General features: G+C 42.1%; 2 protein-coding genes across 9 annotated transcripts in view; one reads left to right on the top strand and one right to left on the bottom strand.

The window, feature by feature from the left end:
• The window catches only part of HAGHL (hydroxyacylglutathione hydrolase like), a 40,014-nt gene extending 36,341 nt beyond the window's left edge, over nt 1–3,673 (bottom strand). For 3 of the 8 annotated variants that reach the window (XM_031945734.1, XM_031945732.1, XM_031945733.1), the window contains exon 1: nt 3,456–3,673. In XM_031945734.1, coding sequence (XP_031801594.1) covers nt 3,456–3,470 — 15 coding nt within the window. In that variant the 5' untranslated portion in view covers nt 3,471–3,673. Of the gene's footprint in view, nt 1–3,017; nt 3,189–3,448 lie in introns of those variants that run through there. The other 5 variants (XM_031945735.1, XM_031945730.1, XM_023497774.2 and 2 more) reach the window with 4 other exon arrangements.
• Nucleotides 3,674–10,804: 7,131 nt separating this feature from the next.
• Nucleotides 10,805–25,417, top strand: CCDC78 (coiled-coil domain containing 78). The gene is made up of 14 exons (XM_031945725.1): nt 10,805–10,936; nt 12,417–12,548; nt 13,177–13,263; nt 13,707–13,886; nt 16,021–16,071; nt 16,870–16,958; nt 17,914–17,992; nt 18,468–18,593; nt 19,088–19,302; nt 19,671–19,845; nt 20,680–20,723; nt 22,457–22,517; nt 24,432–24,532; nt 25,137–25,417. Exons 2-14 carry the CDS (start codon nt 12,480–12,482, stop codon nt 25,198–25,200), a joined length of 1,341 nt encoding a protein of 446 aa, XP_031801585.1. The 5' UTR covers nt 10,805–10,936; nt 12,417–12,479; the 3' UTR covers nt 25,201–25,417.
• Nucleotides 25,418–25,624: the final 207 nt, after the last annotated feature.

Below are 25,624 nucleotides of genomic sequence, written 5' to 3'. Positions count from 1 at the left end.
AAATGGTATTGTCTGATTGATGAGAGCAAATTCTTGAAGATAATTTGAAAGAAAAGCAAGTAATCCAGTTTAGCTGAAATGTAGCAATATTTACTAAGACATTTCTAAAATTTCTGAAATGTCATCTCATCTGATCCTCACAAAAACCTTGGGTAGTACAGGTATTATCCCAAACTAAGCCTCCAAAAGATGACATAATTTGCCCAAGGTCACACAGGTAAGAAGTAACAAACACTGACCCTTTGATTTTAAATCCACTGACTTTTCCACCAAAAAAAAAAAAAAAAAAAAAAGGCTAAATTAGAACTAGCTTATGAATAATACAAAAGGCAAGCTAAAAAGTATAGATTTTTTTGTAGGTCCTAGGGAGACACTGAAGTTTTGTTGTTGTTGGGTTTTTCCCACTAGGAGAGTGATGTTGCAGCTTTACTTTACAAAGATGTCTCTAGAACAGAAATGATTAATCTGACTGAGATCCACAGACCTGTTAACAAGTTCCTGGACAGATTTCTGAAAAAGGAACCACAGGTTTCACCAAGATGTTGTAGGTGCATAAACAAGAAAGGTTAAAAACCTCTGACACAGAGTTAGCATATACAGAATGGATCAGAAGAGATGGGAAGCCATCCAATAATCCAGGAGAGTGAAGCAATGGTCTCTACTGCCTCCATTATCTTTGTCATCATCATGTTCATGATGAACAATGAAAAAGTGCCTATTATGCATTAGGCTGAGTCAGATCCAGTCCTTGTCCTTTGAGTCACCATTTAAGACACACGTGGAGACCATCAAGAATTAAATGCTCAGTGTCCATTACTAATAGCGAAGAGCCAAGATGACAGGAAAAAATAATGATGATTGTTGGAGGGGATGCGGGAAAACTGGGACATTGATGCATTGTTGGTGGAGTTGTGAATGAATCCAACCCTTTTGGAGAGTAGTTTGGAACTATGCTCAAAAAGTTATCAAACTGTGCATACCCTTTGATCCAGCAGTGTTACTACTGGGATTATATCCTAAAGAGATTATAAAGAAGGGAAAGGGACCTGTATGTGCACAAATGTTTGTGGCAGCCCTTTTTGTAGTGGCTAGAAACTGGAAACTGAGTGAATGTCCATCAGTTGGAGAATGGCTGAACAAATTGTGGTATATGAATATTATGGAATATTACTGTTCTGTAAGAAATGACCAACAGGATAATTTCAGAAAGGCCTGGAGAGACTTACACGAACTGATGCTGAGTGAAATGAGCAGGACCAGGAGATCATTATATACTTCAACAACAATACTATATGATGACCAGTTCTGATGGATCAGGCCATCCTCAGCAATGAGATCAACTAAATCATTTCTAATGGAGCAGTAATGAACTGAACCAGCTATGCCCAGAAAAAGAACTCTGGGAGATGACTAAAAACCATTACATTGAATTCCAATCCCTATATTTATGCACACCTGCATTTTTGATTTCCTTCACAAGCTAATTGTACAATATTTCAGAGTCTGATTCTTTTTGTACAGCAAAATAATGTTTTGGTCATGTATACTTATTGTGTATCTAATTTATATTTTAAAGTATTTAACATCTACTGGTCACCCTGCCATCTGGGGGAGGGGGGGGGGGGTAAGAGGTGAAAAATTGGAACAAGAGGTTTGGCAATTGTTAATGTTGTAAAGTTATCCATGCATGTATCCTGTAAATAAAAGGCTATTAAATTAAAAAAAAAAAAAAAAAAAAAAACTAATAGCGAAGAGCCACCAGGGTGTTTTAGACCAAGTGCATTTAAATTATCCATCAGGAGTGGGTTAAATGCACTCATGGATACAAGTGAATGGCTAAAAAAAAACAAAAAAAAAAAAAAACAAGTGAAAGGCTAGAGAACTTCAAATTTAATCAGGTCGAGGAAGCTCAGAGTCAACATCAAAGATGTTCAGATATATCTAAAGAGGCTTCTTGGAATTTCACATGAAATACTGAGTGGGTGAACAAGAACAGCAAAAGACCAGGTCCCTGGTAGCGAAGCAGTGTGGGCCGCAGAAAGAGGCACCTGACGGGATTATCTCGCCCATAAGTGAATCTTTACTGAATTCCTAGCACAGAAGGGGTTTTCCTGAGGCCCACGCTTATTGCACCCAATCAGGAGGCCAGGCCATAGCTGTCAGCTTCTAGGGTGGTTACTTTCTGAAGCAAGCACATCTTGTTGCGAGTGCTTTCTCCCAAGTTAACTGCTAGTTCTTTAGGAGCTTCGCCCTCTTGCTAAAGCATCACGATAAAACTATTCCTCCCGACGTGAAGAGGGTCTTGGCTCCATGAAATCTCGATTTCTTGCACCTTGTCCTTACGAGAGCTCTCTCAGCGCCAGGGCAGGTTCGGGAGAACGGGTGCACAGGCCCGCGGCATAACTCGGCGGCTGACACAGTGAGAAGATGCGGGCCCTTTTCGCCTCTGAGGTTACACATGGGTTCCTCTCTCCCCGGGATACCTAGCAAGGTAGCTCAGGGAAATGCCCAAGTGTTAAAGCAGCGGATGAAGAGCAATTCTCAGTCATTTAGGGAATCCCAATCAAAGCCGATTGCGGCTTCCCTACAAGGACCCGGGCAAAGGCGCGCCCCTTTGCCGTCCCGTCCCAATGTGGCATCTGCAGCATCGGGGAGCCAGGGATTAAGAATGCAAAAAGGAAGCGTCCTCACGCTTCCAAATACAATCAACCTGACTCTCTAAACTTCTTTCCATCGCTTACTTCCTTATGCCCCCAGACTTCTGCCCATCTGCCTCAAGTCTAGTTAGAGAAGCGCCCCAAAAGCCAACCCGCTCCCCCCAAGCCCTGCCCCTCCCAGGCTCTATTTCCATTTCTCCTACCCCTCCCACTTCCGCCCGCTGCTCCGCCCACCCCGCCAACTTCCGCCCCCGCCCGTTTCCCCCCTCCACTTCCGCCCCCGTCGGCCCCTCCCCTACAGCCACTACCCCCCCTCCCCTTCAGGGGAGAAGATCCCCACCCAAGATCCGGGCTCCTCACCAGTGGTTGAGCCTGGCCTGACCTGTCCAGACAGTAGGAACGGCGCGGGGTGGGGGGGAGCGCGCTGGGGCTGGGGGCGGAGCCCGAAGGCTGCACTGGGGGCTCGTCCGGGGCCGGTCTTCGCTGTCACTGGCCCCGGGAGCGACCCCGCCCACCAGGAGAGCGCGCCGCCAACGGCCGTGCAGCGAGCGCCCCACCCCGCCCTCTAGGCCCCGCCCCTGTCTCCCTTCCCCCTCGCTCCAGCTCCGCCCCCTGGTCCTCCATTCCCCAAAGCCTCCGTCACTCTCTGCTGTTCCCCTCCACGCTACCACGGTACTTCCTGAGAAAGGAGTTCCTCTCCACGCCTCAGCCCGACAGTTATCGGTCCCTGTCTCCTGAGTTTACCCTGCCCCAGTGTCCATCGTCCCAGACCAAGCCCGCTCCCCAAGCACCTTCCACCTGACCGTGGCGCATACTCCAGTCCGGCTCCTCTTGCGGTTCCTTTTCCACTTTTTCCTGCCTTTAGTCCCTGAAATCCTCCTCTTCCCTTATTCCCATCCTTCCATTCCTGGAGCAAGCACCTACAGTACCGCGTTGCGGCCCTGCGGCCTTTTCGCCCCTCCCCCCGGCCTCGTAGAAACGTAGCCTTCAGTCCCTGTCACCCACCTCCCCCTTCACAGAGCCAGCCTCTCCTCCCAGACACCCGTCCCTCCAGCTTCCGCACGCACGGGTCCTCCCGCCCCCATGCACAGAGGATAAAGAGTGGTGTATTAGTGAGATCATTGGCAGAAGAGTTCTCCCCCGTGTCAGAAAGGGTTTCAAGAAACCTTAAGTTCCAGCCTTAGGCTGTCTAGCTCCACAGAGGCCTCCATACTGGCAAGGAGGTGATACTTAAACCCCGCCCGTACGGACCTAAGACCAACCTGCATCCGCTTTTTAAGGATCGGTCAAAGATGCAAAGTCAGTTGACAACCCGGTGATGAATACCCTTTGATCCAGCAGTGTTACTACTGGGATTATATCCCAAAGAGATTATAAAGAAGGGAAAGGGACCTGTATGTGCACGAATGTTTGTGGCAGCCCTCTTTGTAGTGGCTAGAAACTGGAAACTGAATGGATGTCCATCAGTTGGAGAATGGCTGAATAAATTGTGGTATATGAATATTATGGAATATTACTGTTCTGTAAGAAATGACCAACAGGAGGATTTCAGAAAGGCCTGGAGAGACTTACACGAACTGATGCTGAGTGAAATGAGCAGGACCAGGAGATCATTATATACTTCAACAACAATACTAGATGATGACCAGTTCTGATGGACCAGGCCATCCTCAGCAACGAGATCAACCAAATCATTTCTAATGGAGCAGTAATGAACTGAACCAGCTACGCCCAGAGAAAGAACTCTGGGAGATGACTAAAAACCATTACATTAAATTCCCAATCCCTATATTTATGCCCACCTGCATTTTTTATTTCCTTCACAGGCTAATTGTACAATATTTCAGAGTCTGATTCTTTTTGTACAGCAAAATAATGTTTTGGTCATGTATACTTATTGTGTATCTAATTTATATTTTAATGTACTAAACATCTACTGGTCATCCTGCCATCTGGGGGAGGGGGTGGGGGATAAGAGGTGAAAAATTGGAACAAGAGGTTTGGCAATTGTTAATGCTGTAAAGTTACCCATGCATATAACCTGTAAATAAAAGGCTATTAAATAATAAAAAAAAAAAAGAAAAGAAAAGGGGATATTGTTAAGATCAGGTCCTCCAACTTCAATGTAAAGGTGGGCAGAGAGAAGGACAACAAAGAATTGTAAAACATGGTTTAAGAATAAGTTTAACCTATATCAGATTGCTTACTGACTTGGGGAGAGGGAGGAGTAGAAAAGAGGGAGAAAAATTTGGACCACAAGGTTTTGCAAAGGTGAATGCTGAAAACTGTCTTTGCATGTATTTGGAAAAATAAAATACTATTTTTAAAAACTTGATTCAAAAAAAGATATGAGAATAAGACTTTATAGACTATATGAAAATGTCATATCCTTGGGTAATGAATAATAATCTTCAAAAAGAGAGGTGGGAGGCACTGAGCCTTGTTAGCAACACACACAAAAAAGGAATTAATCATATTTTAACAGACAAGAAATAACTGGGTACTGATGTGGGAGTCATTTCCAAATTAGCTGTCAGTGTACAGTTACCAAATTATTAAATCAAAGATCAAAATTAGAATAATGAACAAAAATGAACAGTTATTGCATGCAATTGAGGTAACTTTCATTTGGCCTATTTAAAGAAGTTGTTGCTGCTCAAAAAACATAAGAAAATGGATAACAAACAATGACAAATACCATCACAATTAAGAAAATGCAACCAATGTAACTTAATTGTGACAAGAAGCTCAAAAGAACATAGAAACTGCCTCAATCAGCAAATATATCTCCTTGCCAACTGATAATGGCCCTCAAGATAACAGTAGTTTAGAATATAAACATTTATAAAATCCTATAGAGGAAGATAATAGCAAATTATAAAGGTACATAAAACAGTATATAGCTATAGACAAAGCTAATATTTACAGGAGTTTAAATAAGTCAAATCATCCTGAAAGCATTTAAGTATTATAAAATTAGGAAAATGACAAGAAAATTGGAAATGGTCATAGTTACTAAAATAATGACAATGTTTTCCTCCTCTCCATCAAATTTCCTCCACTATCATCCTTATTAATCCTTACTCTCTCCCCACAGCTACTGTTTCCCTGTTTACAAATACATTCAAGTCTCCCTGTCTTAACCAAAAAAAAAAAAAAAAACTGCTCATTAGATCCAACCATTCCAAATTAACTAATTTTAGATAGATAGAAACTCAACTGAAACTACCTTTTTCAAAGTTATCATATAATCTAAAACCCAATAGATTTTTCTCAGTTCTCATCAGTCTTGATCTCTCTGTAGCATCTGATACTGGTGACCACTATCTTCTTTGAAAGTTTCCAGGATATTGCTCTCTTGGTTCTCTTCCTACATGTTTCAGTGTTTCTTCCTAGTTACTTTAGTGGTTCATCATACCCCCTTTTCTAAATATGGACATAATCCAAGGTTTTGCCCTCAGCTCTTTTTTCTCTCTCTTCTTACTTAAGGACTTCATTAGCTTCTGTGAGCAAATTATTATCTCTATGAAGATAATACCTGCATCTACTTTTCCAGCCCCACTCTCTACCCTGAGCTCCAGTCTTGCATCTCTTCTTGTCTATTGTATATTTCAAACTGGATGTCCCACAGGACTCAAACACTACATGTACAAAATAGAATTCATTATCTTTCCTCACAAACTCTTCTAAAATTTTCCTATTTCTTCAAGGGTACCACCTTCTTTCCAGAATCCCAGATTTACAATCTTGTCATCCTTGATACTTTGGTCTCACCTCCACATATTCAATCAGTTCTCAAATTTTGTCATTTCTACTTTTACATTTCCAATTATGTCCCCTTCTCTCCACTCCCACAGCTACCACTCTAATTCAGTAATTCATCACCTTTTCCTTCTATTGCAATAACCTTCTAATTGGTCTCCCTGCCTCCAGTTTTGCCCCAACTCCAATCTATGCAGCCACCAAAACCTAAAGCACAAGTCTGATCCTGTCACAAACTCTACCTCTCTCCCCAGTGAACTCCAATTAATCTCTGCTCTCTAAATAGCTTATTGTTTCTTGAATTAAACTACTAAATTTTACATTTAAAATTCTTCACAACTTTGCTCCAATATACCATCCAGCTTTATTACACATCATTCCCCTCCATATCCTCTGAAAGTCCATCCAGACTGGCCTTGTTACTCAAACAAAGCTCTCCATCTTCTCTGTCTGTACCGTTTATACAACCATAGCCCCAACCCCCTAGGAAAACTGGATTTGAGAATTTAAAATGATCCAGCAATCCCAAACCCCTTTTGTACCCTTGTCTCCTTCTCTTCTGTATAACATTAGTAGGAGAAATCTCATGCAAGACTTCTGCATCCCTGCCCCTGTCTTTGATATATCCCCTTAACAAACAGTTGCAAACAAACAGATAAGGAAGCAGGCTGATTTCTTTAGACCCTATAAAAGGCCCTATGTCCTTTTATTCGGGGCTACATGATTTGGATACTGATCCCCTGTGGTCAAAGTCGACTTTAATAAATTCTCCAATTAAAAATATTTCTCAACTTGCCTCTATATCTTGGAACAACAGTACCACTAGCCTCAAATGCTGCTGTCTTTCTTCACCTCGGTCTCCTTGGGTCACTAATTCCTTCAAAGATAACTCAAACTCCACTTTCTACATAAGACTTTTCCCGAGTCCCTTAACTGCCAGTTCCTCCCCCCATTTTGCATATGCCTGTTTATATGTTTATTCTCTCTTTTGATAAAATAAAAACTCCTTGAGCCGAAGGAATGATCTGTATCTTCTGTGCTAAGCAAGATGCCTGACACATAGTAAATGCTTGTTGATTGGTTGACTGACAGTGAAACCCACATTTAGATATCATAGTCTCATATATGAGAGGTAGCATTGTTTAGTTGAAAGAGAAGACTCATCTATATTCATATTTTTTAAAATGTTCTAAATCAGTATTGATTAGAAAAATGCAAATGAAAACAACTCACACGTATCAGATTAGCTAATACGACAGAAAAGGAAAATGATAAAAGTTGGAGAGGATGTAGGAAAACTGGAATGTTAAAGTGTTATTGGTGGAGTTATGAATTGATCCAATCACTCTAGACAGCAATTTGCAACTATGCTCCAAAGGCAATAAAACTGTGCATTCCCTTTGACCCAGAAAAATCTCTACTGGGTCTGTATCCCAAAGAGATCATAAATAATGGAAAAGGAACCACATATACAAATATGCTTATAGCCATTTACATTGTGGTGGCAAAGAATTGGAAATTAAGGAAATGCCCATCATTTGGGAAGTGGCTAAACAAATTGTGGTTTAGTATAAAGGAATACTATTGTTCTATAAGAAATGATGAGTAGGTAGATTTCAGAAAAACCTGGTAAGACTTACATGAATTGATGTTAAGTGAAGTGCACAGAACCAGAAGAACATCATACACAGTTAAAACAATATTGTTCAGCTAATCTACTTTGATAAACTTTGCTCTTCTCAGGAATTAAATGATCTAAGACAGTTCTAAAAGATTCATGATAGAAAAGGCTATCCACATATAAAGGAAAAACTATGGAGTTTGAATGCATATTGAAGCATACTATTTTCACTTTTTTGTTGTTTTTGTCTTTCTTATGGTTTTCCCTTTTGTTCTGATTCTTCTTTCATAACATGAATAATGTGGAAATATATTTAACATGACGATACCACATATAACCTATAGCAGATCAATTACTGTCTTGGGGAGAGGTGAGAAGAGGGAAGAAGAAAAAGTAGAAATCCAAATCTTATAAAAGTAAATATTAAAAACTAATAAATAAAATTTTAAAAATTAAAAAGAAAGAAAAGCCTTGGGGTAGCCAGGTAACTCAATGGAGAGTGTATTTGCCTTGGAATCAGGAGGACCATAGTTCAAATCTAGTTTCAGACACGTGACCCTGAACAACTCATTTAACCTCAATTACCTCACAAAAGAAAAAAAAGATTAAAAGTTTTTAAAATTAATATTGAAAACCATATTTACATGTAATTGGAAAAATAATATACTACTAAAATAAAATTTCCAAAAATAACCACTGGAGAGCAAAGGAATACATGGAGCTTTACTTAAAATAATAAGTAATATCTATCTCAGGAAGGAGAAAAATAATTGGAACTCAAAATCTTATAAAAGTGAATGTTGAAAATTATCTTTACATGTAATTGGAAAAAATAAAATATTATTATGTTGGATGAGGAGAAATGTGGTATATTCTGTCAGACATGGCCAATGTGTTGACATATTTTGTTCAACTGCATTGTGTTACACTTAAGAACAGTATTATTGTATTTAATATGTATTAGACTACTTGCCATCTAGGGGAAGAGGTAGGCAGAAGGAGGGGAAAAGTTGGAACAGAAGGTTTTGCAAGGGTCAATGTTGAAAAATTACCTATATATATGTTTTGTAAATAAAAAGCTATGATAATAAAAATTAAATTAAATTTTTAAAAAGAACTCTATTGTTGCAAAGAGTGAGGTAGATGGGGAGTTATTGGGAAGTATACTATAAAAAAGAAAAAAAGAGCATCAATAAAACATCTAAGTGCCTATTGTCCTATAAAGTTGCATTATACTTCATAGAGCTAGTACAGAAATACATTAATCTTGGAAAGATATAAGCAGATAAGCAATGAATCAAATAAGAATCAAATAAGAAGAGAATTGGCTGGATTACCTTTGAGAAACTTTAGTGATTTTAACAACTCTCCATCCAAAACAAAAGAACACACAAAAACAAAAATCAGAAATCAAAAGAAACATTTAAAAATTTAAAACTTTTTTATAAAGAAAGAAAAACTAACAGATGTGTTTAATGTCCTCTCTGAAACCAAGACCCATCAGTATTTTCCCAGTAATGCTATATGATCATTATGAAATTCTATAGTATATAAAGAATTAAATATGAGGGGTATCCAAAGGGCAATACAGAAAGAAACATGTGGTAGGCATGAGTGAACTGCAACATATGACCAAAGAAAGATGATAAGGAAGAGAATAAAGGATGTCATCAGAGAACTCTGTGCTCAGAAAAGGGATTGAACTAGTCATGTGACAAGAGCAAAGGATAAGCAATGGGAACAGTCCATACAGATGGTCCAATGTCAAGAGGCCTGGAAGAAGGCCCTCAACTTATTGAGTGAAACCCCTATGGAAGATTTGTAGTCAAAGTATTAATTAAGTACTTGCTATATGCCAAGTATTGCACTAAGTACTAAGGATGCAAAGAAAAGCCCTCAGGTGCTCACAGTCCTACCTCTGTTAAGAGAAGCCAACATGCAAACAACTATATACAAACAAGATATATACAAGATAAATTGGAGATGATCAACATCGGGAAGGTACTGGTATGAAGGGGGATTGGGAAAGATTTCTTGTAGAAGGATTTTAGCTGTGTCTTAAAGAAAGTCAAAGAAAAGGCATAGATGATAGGTTCACACTGTGAAACGTTGTGTTAATGAGCTCATGAATCTGTGGAATGATCAAAATATCCATTTTCAATGTCCACCATAGTATCCTGTAGTTTTTAAGCACTAAAGTTTAGAAGAGAGTATATGAGAAAGAATCTTCTTATTGTGTGCAATGGAAAGAGGCTTGGAAAACCCAGTTTCCAAGTCCCCACTAACCCACTGTGTGACCTTAGGGAAATCCCTTTTTCTCTGATCCCCAATTCCTTGTCTATCCAACTGAGGGGTTTGGGTAAGCTGCTGATGTTCTATGATTCACCCTCCCCCCTTTTTATAAAAGAGGAAACTGAGACTATGAGACATGTGTATGTGGATTGTGTGTGAGATTTACATTGACTAGAAGGACTGCACATGTTTAACATGTATTGGATTATGTGCTGTTTAGGAGGGCAGAAGGGAGGGAGAAAAATTTGGAACACAAGGTTTTGCAAGGGTGAATGTTGAAAACTATCTTTGCATGTATTTTGAAAATAAAAAGCTAGTCTTTAAAAAAAAAGATGTATATTGACACAGTCCTCCTTCAGGCATCTTCTGGTTTGTTGGTAATAGGATATCCATGGGGAGCTTCATTGGGTGACAAACAAAGATGTGGGCAACAGTTCCCCATAGCAACTGGCAGGTGTTGGTAGTAACCCTGGGGGTGACTGAGGAGTGGCTTCCCTTCCACACATTTCCTCTAGACTAAGCTCTACCCATCTACAATTTTCCATATTTCATACACAGAGACCGGCCGGCCACCACCACAGTACAACAGCTAGCAGGCAAGCAAGTAAGTCCCTGCCCATCTCTGGGGGTGGGTCTGGATGATGGGCTCCCACCCCTCCCCCTTCCTTTCAAACCTTCTCTCCCACACTAACCCTGGAAGTTAAGGAGAGACAGGAGAGACCTTCTCTCCCACACTAACCCTGGAAGTTAAGGAGGGACAGGAGAGACCTCCTGCTCCAATTCACAGATGTGATGGAGTGTTGGACTTGCAACCCACAAGCCCTGGGTTACAATCCCTGTTGCTGTGTGACTGTTGACGCCCTAACTTCTTGGGGGAGTAGTTTCCGAATCTGCAAAATGAGGGAGGAACTTGTGGATTTGATGATCTCTAATTTCTCTTCTGATACTTTGTGATTCTGAATCAAGAGCCTAAAGATATTGAGGATAAGGTTGCAAAGAAAAACAGTGTGATCATCATCATTTGATTAGATAATTGGTTAAGAGAGGAAGGCATAAAATTATTAGAACTAAGTTTAAATAGACAGACTCAGAAAGCATGGGAAACAGGCTTAGAGAAAATCTATGATTTTCCAGGCTGGGTATGGCCTTCAGGGTTTTTGTTCCACAGGAATCCCCTGCCTTGTGGCCCCTTTATAGGATGCTCTGAGGAAGGCCAGAAGAAAAGAAGGTGTCTATTCAGCTCCTGTATGACCAGCTCTAGGGAAAGGTTGAAGAGAGAGGGTTGCTATGGCTAAAATAAGGTTCAGGGATGATCTCATATTTTTCAGTTCTCCAGACCTTTTTCCTATACCTATAATAGTGGGCTGGAGGATATTCATTGGCTTTTACTGAATTCCAGCATTTAATGTCCTTGGGATGAAGGGAAATGGAAGGGAATGGTGTGTGTGTGTGGGGGGGGGGGGGGTTAGATAAAGGAATGAAAGAATTTGGGGAATTGAGAGTTTAGCAGAGATGACACAAATGAATAATGTCCTAGCTCTTTTCTTCTGTCTAAAATTGTAGGACATCAGAGGTCAGCATCAGAAAGAATCACAGAAACCATCTTGTTCAGCTTCTCTTTTCAAAGAAGAAAATAGTCCAGGGAAGGGAGGGGACTTGCTAGTTAGTGGCACAACTGGAACTAAATACAGTTCCTAATTCCCAGGGCACACATCTTTCCTTTTTTAAAAACCTAAGCAAAGTGCTATTGAACACATATGGTAAGGAGGAGTCCCTAAACCATACATAAGAATCCAGTATGGGACCCATATTGACTTAGTTTTACAAAGTAAGATTAACAGATTCTGTTTCCTTGTATTGTTATTTATTTTGCTAAATATTTCCAACGACATTTTCACCTCTTTCTGAGAATGTTGCCTCAGCAGACAGACACAGGCCTTGTCTCAGACACCTCTATTCTGGCTGAAGAGAGAGACTGGAAAACAGTCCCCAGTGTCTGGTCCGCCAGAAGAGGGTAGAGAAGGGGGTAGGTGGGAGGAGGGGAGAGAGAGACCATCGATTCCCCCTTCTCCCCGCTGGTCCAGATCCAGCTGCTGCCACGGAGCCACCCGCTGCCAGGAAGGCTAGGGGAGCTCCATGGGACTATCATGCAGATGACCAGCTCCAGGACCAACCTCTCCCCCCAGCAGGGGCTGAGGGAGGAACAGAAGCTACAGGTGATCCTCAGGGCTCAGGGAGGGCACAGAGGGTACAGAGCTTAAGAGAAGCCAGGTCCCCATATGGGTGTACTCCCTGTTGCAAGACCCCAATAGGAAAAAGTTCAGGCCCTTGGTTGGCTATCCAAGGTCCTCTACACAGCCTCCCTCACACACACCTTCTGCTATAACCTGTCTCCTTAGTGTCCTTTCACATACACACCCCTACCTCACTGCCCTGGTTCACATCATTTTCCCTGATTGAAATGCTTGTTCTCTTCTTTACTCAGCCCCCATTCTTTCAGGCCTGACCCTCCCTTACCCTCCTCTGAGCTCCTAAATCACTTACATGTATATGGCCCTCATTTGGCATTTGCTGTATACTCACCTCACATATAGTCAAATGGGAGTTTTGTCTTCTCCTCTAAGCTGTGAGCTCCCCAAAGACAAGGGCCTGGGACTCCACAATTGGAGTTGCCCAAGAATAGAGTTTATCCCCATGAATATGCAACACAGAATTGGACACACAGGAGCCAGGGGGCCCCCCATTTCCCAAAAAGTATGAGAAGCCACACAAATAATCTTTTCCCCAAGAAACTCGGGACTCGAGTAGTCTTCTGACCCACCTTCTTCCCCACTTTCCCACCAGATTTATAAGGAGCTCGTGGATCTCCAAATTGAGACCAATCGCTTGAGGGAGCAATATGAGACAGAGAGCTTTGAGCTGAAGTGTGAGGTACCCGTGTGTGTGCCCATTTGTGTGTATCTGCTTATCTCTTCATGATATCTCTCTCTCCATTCTTCTCTTGGACTGGCAATAAGGACCTGACACAGAGATCCCAGCCAGTAAAATGGCAGCAGGGGAGAGCTCAGTACATCCTGTTCTAATCCTCATCCCCACCGAGATAATCCTTCCAATTATATATTCAAATATACAAAATCCCCATTTTACAGATGAGAAAATGGATGAGATTGCCTAAAGTCACAGAGGGTAAAAATCCATCCCAGCTCTCCTAACTCCCAGGCTGACCTTCTTCCATGGAACTGCTACTAATCCCAGAATCTACCAGTCAATTTCCTGGCTGACCTTGGGCCCTTGGGCAGGGAAAAGGAGGAGATGGAGTTGTAGAGGAAGGTGGAGGAAGAGCTGCCTCTCATGGTGGCCCTGCTCTTCCTCAGATTCTGACACTGGAGAGCAGAGTCCTAGAGCTGGAACTGACGGGGGAGAAAGCTGGTCATGAGCGGGCAGGGCTGGCAGAACAGCTAAAGAAACTGCAAGACAAGCGTCAGGAGCTGTCAAATGCCTACGTCAGCCTTGAGAACAACTACCAGACCCTGGCCAAGCCCCGGGAACCTGAGGTGAGGGTGCAAGAAGTCAGATGGGAGTGCTGGGCTTCCTCATTGGGGTTCTGCCCAGTCCTGTGGGGCCTAATTCATTGTGTGACTCCCTCCAAGCTGTCCTGGCCTGTACCCAGAGAGCCAGAGCAGGCCTGGGTAATGGCTCTACTCCTAGGAAATAACCCACTTGATAGGCATCCTACCCTTAGCTTCTCCACCCACCTCTGTTCCATCTCTTCTGGGCTGCATCTGGAACAATAAAGATATACAATGACAACAGCTAATCTTTATATCTCGCTTTAAGGCTTACAAAGAGTATACAAAGAGTTTCATACATGTTAACTTATTAACTCTTCCTAATTCTATGAAGTAAGTGCTATTACGTCCATTTTACATCTTAGAAAACTGAGAGAGAATGATTAAATAATATGTCATAATAATGTCTGAACCAGCTTTCTAACTCAGGTCTTGCAGACTATAAGTACTCTGCTGCCTAATGCCTCAGTACTTTTTTGAAAAAAGGAAAAAAATTCTTGAGACCTGAGTTCTAATCTTTACAAACTATAATAACTTAATTATTTATGTGCTTAATTACTTAATAACTTAATAACTATATGACCTTGAACAGATCATTTCTCATCTCTGAATCTCATTTTCCTCTTCTGAAAACTAAGAGAGATTAGACCTTAAGGACTCTCTCAGATGTAACACTCTATAATCTGAGCTCCCCTGATCACAAAGACAAACAATCTGATTTCAAATATATAAAGTACTCATATAATCGAGATGGTGAGCAGGGAGAGAAATGTGATTTAACTTACTAATTTTTTTTAACCCAATATCCTTCCCACCTCCATATCCTTTTTCAAAAAATTGCAATTAAGTTGGCCTGGGCTTTTAAGAGAACATCTTTTGTACTCACCATCCTAGCAAATATGTATTTGTTTTGAATACCTCAAAACCCTTCTGAATAAAAGTTTTCATCCTGCTCCAGCAGCTTAGGTGAATGCTGAGACCCAAAGAAGAAATGCCCATGCTTGGCCCCAGGAAAAGGCAGGGAAGAACATTCTTTGTCTTGAGTGCTAAGCACAAATGGAGGCCAAGAGTTTGGCCAGAACACAGGTCTTTCTTTCCCCACGGTAATTATCCTGCTGGTGCTCTGGAGTGAGGAGCTGAGCTAGAGCTATTTGTCCCATCTAAGAAAAAACACCGTTTCTCAGCCTGGCCAGAACTGACATCTTCTCAACCCTCCAAGCTTGGCTTAGCTGCTGGGATAGCTGCCAGGCCAGACAGAATCAGATCTTTGGTGCAAGGGTTTACTCACCAGAAACTCAAGATGGGCTATCTCAAAAGGTCCCTCAGAAAACACAACTGAATGAGTTTCCATTGAAGACAGATCCCTAAATCAGGGAGGGACACTGGGAATGGGGGGGGGGGGGGGGGGGGGGGGGAAGGCACTAGTAATAGTAGCTAGAATTTGCACAATGCCTTAAGGTTTGCAAGGTGCTTTAAATGTGCTGTCTCAGTTAATCCTTACAACAACCCTGTGAGAATATTGAGCTATTATTGAGCTATTATTATCCCCATTTTATATATGAGGAGACTGAGGTTCTGAACCTCAGAAGGATTAAATGATTTGTCCATTGTGACAAAGAGTTAGGAAGTGTCTTAAAGCAGAATTTGAACTCAAGTCTTCCAGCACTCTATTGATTGTACCACCTAAACACCTTTAAAAGTCAGTGTAGTGGATAGAGAACCAGCCCTGAAATCAAGAGACCTGAGTTCAAATCTGACCTCAGACACTTAACATTTCCTAGCTGTGCCATCCTGGGCAAGTCACTTAACCCCAATTGCCTCAGGGAAAAAAGGTCACTGCCCCTACTCTCACTCAAGTAGCTATTTGATTGCGGGGGTTACAGGAAAAAGAAAATTTACTATAATATTTGACAATGCATTTGGGCAAATGAACATAAGTTTCCTAAGAAAGCATTTAAAGTAAGAAAGTGGGCTAAAATTTAATCTGGGACAGCTTCCTGAAGGAGGATTTTGAACAGGAGTTTGGGATGACAAGGACATATATCAGTAGTTAAGACCATGGAAGCAGCTGTTTCACCAGTCCTAGACATCTCTCATTTCCCCTTCCCATTATCCTCAGACAGAAGATATCATTGCCTCTGGACAGGAACAGAAGAAAATGGAAAAGAAAGTAAGTATTACAGGTCCAAGTCCTTTTCCATTTCCTTTTGGGAAAAACAAGTAAAAAATCTGAGCTTCTCTAATCACAAAGACAGAGTCAAATTTCAAATGTATAAAATACTCATGATCAGAATAGTAAGAAAAGAGAGAAAGGTTGTTTTAACTTCCTAATTTTTTCTTTAAAACAATATCCTTCCTACCTCTATGTTCTTTCCCAAAAAGGTACAATCAAGTTGGCCTGAGCCTTTGGGACAATACCTTTTCCTTTTATCCTGCTAGCAAATATGGTATCCCTGTCCCCAGGAAAGATCACAGTGATGATCAAGATGATGATCAAGGATGTTTTAATGAGTTCCAAATCCTCTATATCTAGGGAACCTTTGTTCCCAGCAGATCAGATGGGTAGGGTTTTTCTAGCAGCAGATCCCAGAAGAGAGATGAGTTTGAGAGAGCATTACTTCCACCTTGGGTGGGCCTGAGTCTCTAAAAGCACTATGTTTCCAAACACTGTCCTCAGAATGTCTCTGGTCCAGTTTTTGGGGATCTGAAAATTGGACTAGAAGAATATAGGTCTGGGTGTGTGGCCTATAATATGCCAAGTAAAGCCTAGCTATAAAATTCCCACTTCCAATCTGCAACCTGAAGCTGATTCATGGCAGTTTTCAACCAGGTTATGCCAACTTTGGATATGCCATCATGTATAAATGAATAAATACGTAGAAGCAAAGCGGTAGACAATGATTGGGAACAAGAACTATCTCGCTCCAGTCCTTACCACTCGTATCTCTCTTCCTGGGGATGGCCACAGCTGATAGCCAGTCAAGAATACATTCAGGAAGAGATGGAAAAGATGAAGCTCCTGCAGAAAACTCATCAGGAGAAACTGGAGGAGAGAGTGTAAGTGGTCAGAGCAGTGGGGACTTGGAGGATGGGGGCTAGCCTTTGAGTTCCAATATGAAAGAAATCATTTTGAAAGGAAATTTAAAATGATTCTATCTCATTAGTCTGCAGAGTAGAATACTTTTTATAGAACTTAAAATCCCAACACATAGATTGTTAGAACTGGAAAGAATCTTAGAACGTTCCATAGCCAAACTAGAAAATGGACCTTGAAGTGAGACCCAGAGTAAAAATAATTTGTGTAAATTACACACTGAGTTAGTCCTAGAACTGAAGCTAGAAAACAGGTTTTCTTATTTTTGTCACAGACTTTTCTTATACCACCACCATTCTGCCTTTTGTTACATCCACACATTCTCCCAAGAGGTAATATAGGTACAAAATATCAGCAAGCTAAAGAAGGGAAAGGTGGCAGCCAGACCCCTACCCAAAGATCCAGGATACCAGAATCACTTCCATCTTGGCAGTGGGCTGCCATCGATTCCTTGGGGGCTGATGCCTTCCCCAGGGCCAAGTCAAGCTGCCAGGTTCTGCTTCCCTCAGTGGCCCTAGCACCAGAAGGAGCAGGGGATCCTTTAGGCTCTACTCCCCTCTCAGAGGATGAAAAGCAGCCTGAGTGGGTCACCAGTCATGTAGCCAAGCATCACTTCACCCTCTGACTGCCTCACCCTATCTGCTGCCACCTGGCCATTGGTGGGGAGAAAGGAGTGACATCCTGGGCCATACCTAAATGCAGAAAGGCCCCATATTTAGGCATCAGAGAAATCTGTTTCCCCCAAACCGTCTCTCAGTTCTTGCCCCCCAACCCCTCTCAGATTCTGGGCTGGAAGGACTTCAAGGAGGATTATGGCCGGTCCCATAGACTGTTTGTTGGGGAGGAAGGGGAGGATGGTTAGCATATGGGAGTTCCTACCCCTGCCAAGAGCCATGTTTGCCCCTCCTATGTCCTTAGGGCAATGCTGGGGAAAGAACTTCAGGATGCCAAACAGGAGATCCGTGACACACAGCACAAGATCGATGAACAGGCGATGGTGAGCCAGCAATTACTTTTTAACTAGGGATCCTTCCCAGGATGGATCAGAGAACATTTAGAGATGAGAGACCTTAGGGATTTTAAAAAATCAAATCCCATCATTTTACAGATGAAGAACCAGAGGCCAGGGAGGTGAACGAGTTTGCCCAGGGTCACACAGTAGTAGCCCCAGATCTTGTGATTCCAAGTTCTGCACCCAATAACTGGGCAACAAGAAGCCGGGGTCTATCACCAAGAGTGGGGATTCCACAGGGTCTGGACAGGCAATTGTGGCGTTAAGCATCATGACAATGCTGGCCATTAACCCCAGGAATTTCTCCAGGTTCTGAAAACCAGTTTCTTAAATAAAGATATTTTAAAATATGCCAACTAGTTTGAGCTTATGGCCCAGGAAACCACAGTTAAGGGGTGGAGGCAAGCACATGTCCTGCCCAAGTCCCTGCCTCTGACGTGTCCTTCTCTGCCTCCTCCAGGCACTGTCCACTTCCCAGAAGCAGCTTCAAGAAGTAGAAAAGGAGAATTCCAGACTGCAGCAACAGCTGAAGATGATGAATGACGAGTATCGCACCAGGCTTCTGCACTATGTGAAGAAGATGGCTGTAAGAACCAGGAAGGGCAAGGAGATGGGCAGGAGACTAGGTGGACTCTGGAAGTTGTGGACAAGGCCATTCTCTGATGAGGATTGGGTGGGGAGGGGTTAAGGGAAATAATCGCATGTCAATTTATCTGAGTCAATTGTGGTCCAGGTTGACACAATACATAAGAATCCTAATGATGAAAGACTGGGGCACCCAGGACAAAGTCCTGGATTCTTGCCATCAAGGAATAGTTGGAGATGGTTTGAGGCTAGGTTTTGGAGAATTAGCTATTAGAGTTCATGGCAGGTCCAATGGATTGGCAGTGGGTATTACAGTGAGCTCAGGCCTCACCTTCAAGATGATTTTTCTTAAGTGAAAACTACTCTTGAGAGCTCTGCCTTAGGCAGTCTCACAAGCCCCTCAGAGCCCCTTGTTCAACCATTCCCCACTGCCCCTTGGGCTTCCATGACTTGTCTTTCTACTCATGGTATCCATTTTTGGGGGACCATGGACAGTCTTACATGGACAACACTACCCAGAGCCACCAAGGGCCTCCCCAGACAGATGCTGCCAAGCCAGGGGCAATGAAGAAGCTGGTGGATGGAATGCTCAATGACATGCAGGCCTCCCACCGAAGCCGAGAACACCAGCTGGCCACGGTCGCCCGGAGCTACAAGAAGAGGATGGAGAGCCTGATGCAGAGCCATGAGGCCCTGCTCACTGCCTTCAGGTATGATCTTCTAACACCTTCCCCGACATGGGCCCAGAGCCCCCTCAGAGCTCACCCTCTCCCAGCTCTCTGTCCCTAATGCCATTTATACAGAGCAAAGAGTATGAGATCAAAAGTCTCATCTGTTTCTTTTCTCTCAAGAAAGGAAAATATGGGCAAGTCCATTTTAGTCCCTTTGTTGGAGGAGGGTTGAAGGGTGGGGAACTCCTTGAAAACACAGCCTTCAAGAGGAGGAAATTGTACAGAGAATTCACTGAGATAAATTGGATTTGGATAACTACCAAATCCAAACAGGACCACCTCTCGATCCTTCGGGGGTTTTGTGGGCAACAATCAATGCAATGGATAACAGAGCAAGCTTGGTTTAGGGTCCAGCGGGAGCAGATTAAGGCTCAGGATGGTCCCAACATGGAACCTGGTCCTCCAGAAGGGCACTTCACCATCAAGGAGGTTGATCTTCAGTCCAGTCTAACTCAGGGGCTCAAGAAGCTTCGTGAAGACAAAGTTCAACTGGAAACTCAAATTCAGCAACTGCAGACCAAGGTAAAGCACTAATCCACTTTAATTTCAATTGAGTCTACCGGCTACCTCAAAAAAGCTGGAGAACTGATTTACCCACAATTACACAACAAGGCATCAAATAGAGACTAATGTTCCTGGGTGTCCAATATAATCTTATTTAGCCAATTCATCATAGAATCACAAAATGTCAGAGCTGGAACAAAGATAGAAAATACTGAAAGATTTTTATTTCACCAAAGGAAAAATTAGCCAGTAGAGCTATCTAGACAGATTTTTTTGTTTGGAAATATTTGAGGAGAAATTCCTGCTCAAAATATGGGTGAAACTAGAAGAATTATAAGATTCCTTCCAACTCTGATATCTTATGATACATGGAAAATCCAAATACTTTATTTTAGCTTATAGTTTCAACCTATTGGCCACCCACCCCCCACAAAAGCAAAATGGAAAGTTTTTCCTTCTCCTTGCTTTTATCCCCTAAGGAAAGGAGTCATACTCATATAGATTTATACTTAGAAGTTTATAATTGGATCTTAGGAGTTGTCTAGTCCAATCCTTTCATTTTACATATGATGAAACCAAGTCACTCAAGGTGACAAAGGTAGCAAGAGGCAGAGTCAAGGATGAAACCTACACACCAACTCTAGAGATAGAAACAGAGATTTGACAAGATAGTCAAATACCTTTGGGGGATGTATCTAGTTTTCTGAGGTTATCACCAAGGGTTATCCTGCAAAATAACAATGTCAAAAATGTCATACACAACTGAATGGGTCAAAGACCTATGCCAGAGTGGCACTGAAAAGAACAGAAAGAGGTACTAAAATTGTAACCTTTTGTTTTTCTTTCCCACAGATTGGATCCAACAAAGCCTTTAATGTGGGCTCATCTTTGCCACGGCGAGTGTCCCTCCTGTCTGGGATTAGAAATGTTCTACAACCCCAAACAGAATCGGTGGTAGAGATGAGTAGGAATGATAACTATACCCTTCTTTGGGGTAAACCTCCAAGAATTAGATGCTGACCATGAACATGAGAGGAAAGGAGGCAATAAAGGAATGGGAGAAGAGAAGGAATAGAACAAGAGACACAGGGGGTAGACCACCTTCTTCCTGACCTCAGTCTTCAAAGATTCCACCTCTTCTCCCTTTCTAAATATGCCCCAGCTTGGGGGACCACAGACAAACCCAGAAAACACTCAGGGCTCAGTCAGGTACCTGGGTTCTAACTGTGAGTCAGCTGCAGCATGGCTATTGGATGTCTGATGGGTTATGACAATTTTTTGAATTTGAAATTCCTTATCAAGTGAAAATAGTATTTCCTGCTCCTGCTCATTCAAATGAGCTAATAGGGATATAATCACTTAACTCATTCAACAAGGATATATTAAACTCTGAGTGCAGTGTTCCATCTGCGACAAGTAATCATACACCAGCAGCTTAGGGGGGGCATGTTATTGCAGGAAGTCAAAGTAGGGCTTTCTCAACGCTAGCTCCTTGCAGGCATTCCCCTGACCACCAGGGAGCATCTGTGCTGTAGCAACAAGGCCTCAGAGGCCTAAAAAACAGACTTTTAAAGGAAGGGCCCACAAATGTAATCTTATCCAATTGTTCTTGAAGCATGGACCTCTTTTCTACAATATCCCTGACAAATGGTCATTTAGCTTCCAGCTTAAACATCTCCAGTGACTATAAGTTCATTACCTTTCAGTGAAGTCGACTCTTTTGTAGGACAGTTGAAATTTCTAGAAAATTCTTGCAATAGGATTAAACTAAAATCTAAAATTTCTACAACCATTGTTATTTGTTCCTTTATTTCTATATATAACTACAGAATTATATTGTATTTTACATAGCACTTCTAGATTGACAAAGCACTTTCTCCACACCAGTCCTATGAGATGGCAGAGCAAATCATCTTGCAGATGAGGAAGAAGTGCTAAGAAATTCATGGTCATCATGGTCATACAGCTAGTATGGGAGGCAACATTCAAGTTCAGTTCTCTTGACTCCACTTCCTGCCCTCTGCCCATTCCTTTGTCAAACACAGCATTCAAAACCAGACACGCACTATGTGTCTGAAACAAATGTGGTCTGAACAAAGTTCAAGGGACAGTACTGTTACATATGATGTTCTGGATCCTTTTTCCATTAATACATGCTGCCTACAGTCAATTTCCTGTGTTCTCTATGGTTTTACACCAATGTCTTGACCATTTTCTTCATTTGAATCATTCTCATCACTTAACATGTAGCCTCAGGAAGAGGCTTACAATACTCATAAACTGACATTTTGATAATATGGAAAGCACTTCACATTTTCTCATATGATCGTCACAACAAGGGTTATATATTCCAATTTTATAGAACAACTAAGGTGAAGCTTGGAGCCTGTAAGTGGCAGAGTTGAGAGTGGCAAAAATGGTCAAATCAAATGAGGCCCAAGGGTGCCAAGTTCTTGCTCTACCAGATCAGAAGCCTATTATATAACAAACCTTTCAAATAAGGGGTCAATGAGCCAGGGATGGGGGCTACTTGAGATTAATCCCAAGTGGCTGGAGAGTCCCATTGCCCGCCTTATAAGAATACTTATTTCATTGCATCCTCCATACATGCTCCTTTCTTCTCTCCTAGGGATGAAGTGGTCTGCGCCAACATCCAGAAGCAGCTTCAAGAGTTCACCCAAAACACTCAGGTAATGTTTCAGAGAGAAGACCTTAGGGCTGATCCAATTATCTCCTCTCCTCACCACCCAACATCTAGCAGGTCTAAGGGATGAAGGGGCTGGAGTTCAGATCAAAGCTGCTTCCTTCAAAGGCTAAGGTTCCCATCTTGGATGAGATTCCATCTTCTCTCTCAGGGAGAAAGGCTAGGCCTACACCTCATCTCCAAAATACATGATAGATGTGACAGGGAAATAGTTCTGTTGCCCAAGTCCAACACTTAATTCTGTAGTCCTGTTCTGACTAGAGCTAAATGAATTTAATAGAATCTGAAAGTGAGCCATCTAACTTTCTGCTTAAAGTAGGAATCCCCTCTCCTAACAGGCAACCATGTCATTTCTGCTGAGCATCTTCAATGAAGAAATGACCATAAAGTGCCAGGCCATTTCTGGGCATTTTTTTGGAAATTCTTACATTGAGTCAAAACCCATGTCCAATTTCCTCCTGTTGATTCTAGTTTTGCCCAATGAGGCTGAACAGAACAGGCTCAATTAATCTTTCTCCCAAGCACCATTCAGACAGGTGAAGATCCTGATTATATTTGGGATTGTTAATTGGGATTTGGGAGACCAATTCCTAAATCATCTCAAACTTAATTCTAAGAAGCTTATCATTACCCTGCCAAGATTATTTACTAAGAAAGGGATGGGCAGAGGGAAAAGCAAGGGAAGAAATTGCTGCCTTCTTTAACTGCCCATTCTTTTTTTTTTTTTTTTTTTTTTTGGGGGGGGGGTAGTACTAGAATTAGCAGAGGAAGTACCAGTCTGAAAGTGACAATGCTCTCCCTTAAAAATAAGATGCCAGCAACAGCACTATTCAGCCCCTTAGTTGCAACCGATTCATGTCCTGCTGTCCATAGGATTTTCTTGGCAAGGATACTGGTTTGCAATTTCCTTTCCCAGTGGATTAAGACAGATTAAATGACTTACCCAGGGTGCATAAAGCTGGCATCTTGACACCAGATTTGAATTCAGGTCTTCCTGACTCTAGGCCCAGGACTCTTATGTACTGGGCCATCTAGCTGCCCAGGAATAGCATTAGCTATTAATATTGTAAAAGGGCCACTGATAACTGGGGTATGCCCACAGCACAAATAGGATGGTGACAGGGTCAGTTCAAACTCAACAAATTATATATGCCAACCCCAAAGAGTTCTAGCTCTCAAGCCATTTGAAGCTAACAGCTAAAGTTTGGGTTTTGTTTTGTTTTTTTGGGGGGGAGAGAAGTGTGGGAATTAAGATGTGTATCAATAATTGACTAGCCATTTTATCACAAAGGTTTGGATTAAAGGTGATAAATTTTGAAAGTGATATAATTTTCATTAGAAGAATTGTTTATAAAAAGCATGGAGATGGGAGAGGGCAAGACAATAGGAAATAGGTTGTTTAATTTGGCTGGAATACAAAGTATATGAAAGGGAGTCAAGATGAAATAAGGATGAAAAGATAAGTTGGAGCCAGTTTATAAAATTTTAACTATGAAGACTAGAAGCATAAGATCAGAGCAGAAGAATGAGAGCTCAACTTAAAAGTCAAAAAAACACACAAAGATCAGTTGAAGCAATTGAAATAGTTTAGAAATGAGAAAATAGCAGGGGATATTACTACTAGCTTTTAATAGCTGAAAGACTATCATGTGTGTGAGTGATAAGGCTTGTTTTCCTTGATCCCCACAGGGAGGAACTAGAGCTAGTGGGTGAATGCAACAAGGGCTTAATTAGAACTCTTAAAATACAGAATAGACTACCTTTTTAGGTAGTGAGTTCATCACAAGTATTCAAACAAGTTGAATAGTCAATTGTCAAGTTTCTTGTAGAATTTGGACTAGACTTTTGAGATTGTTTCCATCTTTTGGGATTCTGAGCATTCTCTCTCCTTACATTCAAGAGTGAGCTAGAGAAGGAACGGGGCCAATTGTGGAGCCGGGCCTTGGTGGCAGAAGAACAACTCTCACAACTGCAGGAATACGTGGACAAACATCTAGGCAGGTGAGCTATGGAGGAGCTTCTCCAGGAGAGGCCTACCTGGGATTGCAGAGCCACTCTTCCAACTCACCCCAGATTTCACCCACCTCACTGCTCTAAACCCCTCTGGACCATCCCACTTGATAAGGCACAAGAATGTAGCTGTTACTCTGGGACCTTTATTCAGGTTGTTCAATGTACTCATAGCTCTTCTATCCCCAACTCTTCCAGATAAGAAGTAGAATGAAATAACCTTCCTTTCAAAAATAACAGGAGCCTAGTACTGGCCCCATAAAGACCAGGACCCAGACCTCCCCGGGGATTTTGTTCTCTCCCCCCATTATTCTTCCCTGCCTCTCTTGGCAGAAACAAATGAAGAGTGTCCTAGTGGTGAGGGTATTGTTGTTACCTGGAAATCCTAACTAGGATGATGTCATTGGGATAGATGCTAATCCTGGTATCAATATAGGGTAAATATGAACAGTGAAAGCTGGGAATGTTCAGAGGCCTAGTCAAGCACTGAGCATAAATGGTCCCTTCAATGAAGGCTCAGAGATTCCCCAGAAGAGGTTCAAAGGCACAGAGATCTGACCTAGAACCAAACTGTCTTCCCTAACTCCATCCATAGGTACAAGCAGGAGATCTTAAGGCTGAGGAAGCTTCTGGGCAATAAGTCCTCTGAAGACAGCTGAAGCCAGTTTCCTTAAATTCCCAGGAGAAAAAGCACCAACCAACCACTAGCTATGCCTGCTCAGTCTACTCCCAACAAACAGCTGGAGGCACTATGAGCAGGGAGTTCCACATGGTTTTCTGGAGCATTAGGGATGGGAATAAACTAAATCTGCAGGTGGGAGGCAGCCAATTTCCTCAGAATTCTCTGCCTACCATTCCTGTTAATGCCTCATGCCTTCCCACAGTGGTGTTAGACCTTGAACTAGGCCATCACTGTCATACCAGGAACAACTTGGAACAAACTTTGGGGTCCTGTACCCTGGAGTGCTCTGAATTCTCTTGTGCCCTGAAGCCCACTCACATTAAAGTATGCTTTAATTTAAGCTGAGGGAAAGAGACATCAGAGGAAATCAAACAACCTAGGATGTAGAAAAAAAGTAAAAG

Source organism: Sarcophilus harrisii, chromosome 1 (assembly GCF_902635505.1).
Source record: "Sarcophilus harrisii chromosome 1, mSarHar1.11, whole genome shotgun sequence".
Taxonomy (NCBI): Eukaryota; Metazoa; Chordata; class Mammalia; order Dasyuromorphia; family Dasyuridae; genus Sarcophilus; species Sarcophilus harrisii.
This window is presented reverse-complemented; position numbering and strand designations above follow the sequence as displayed.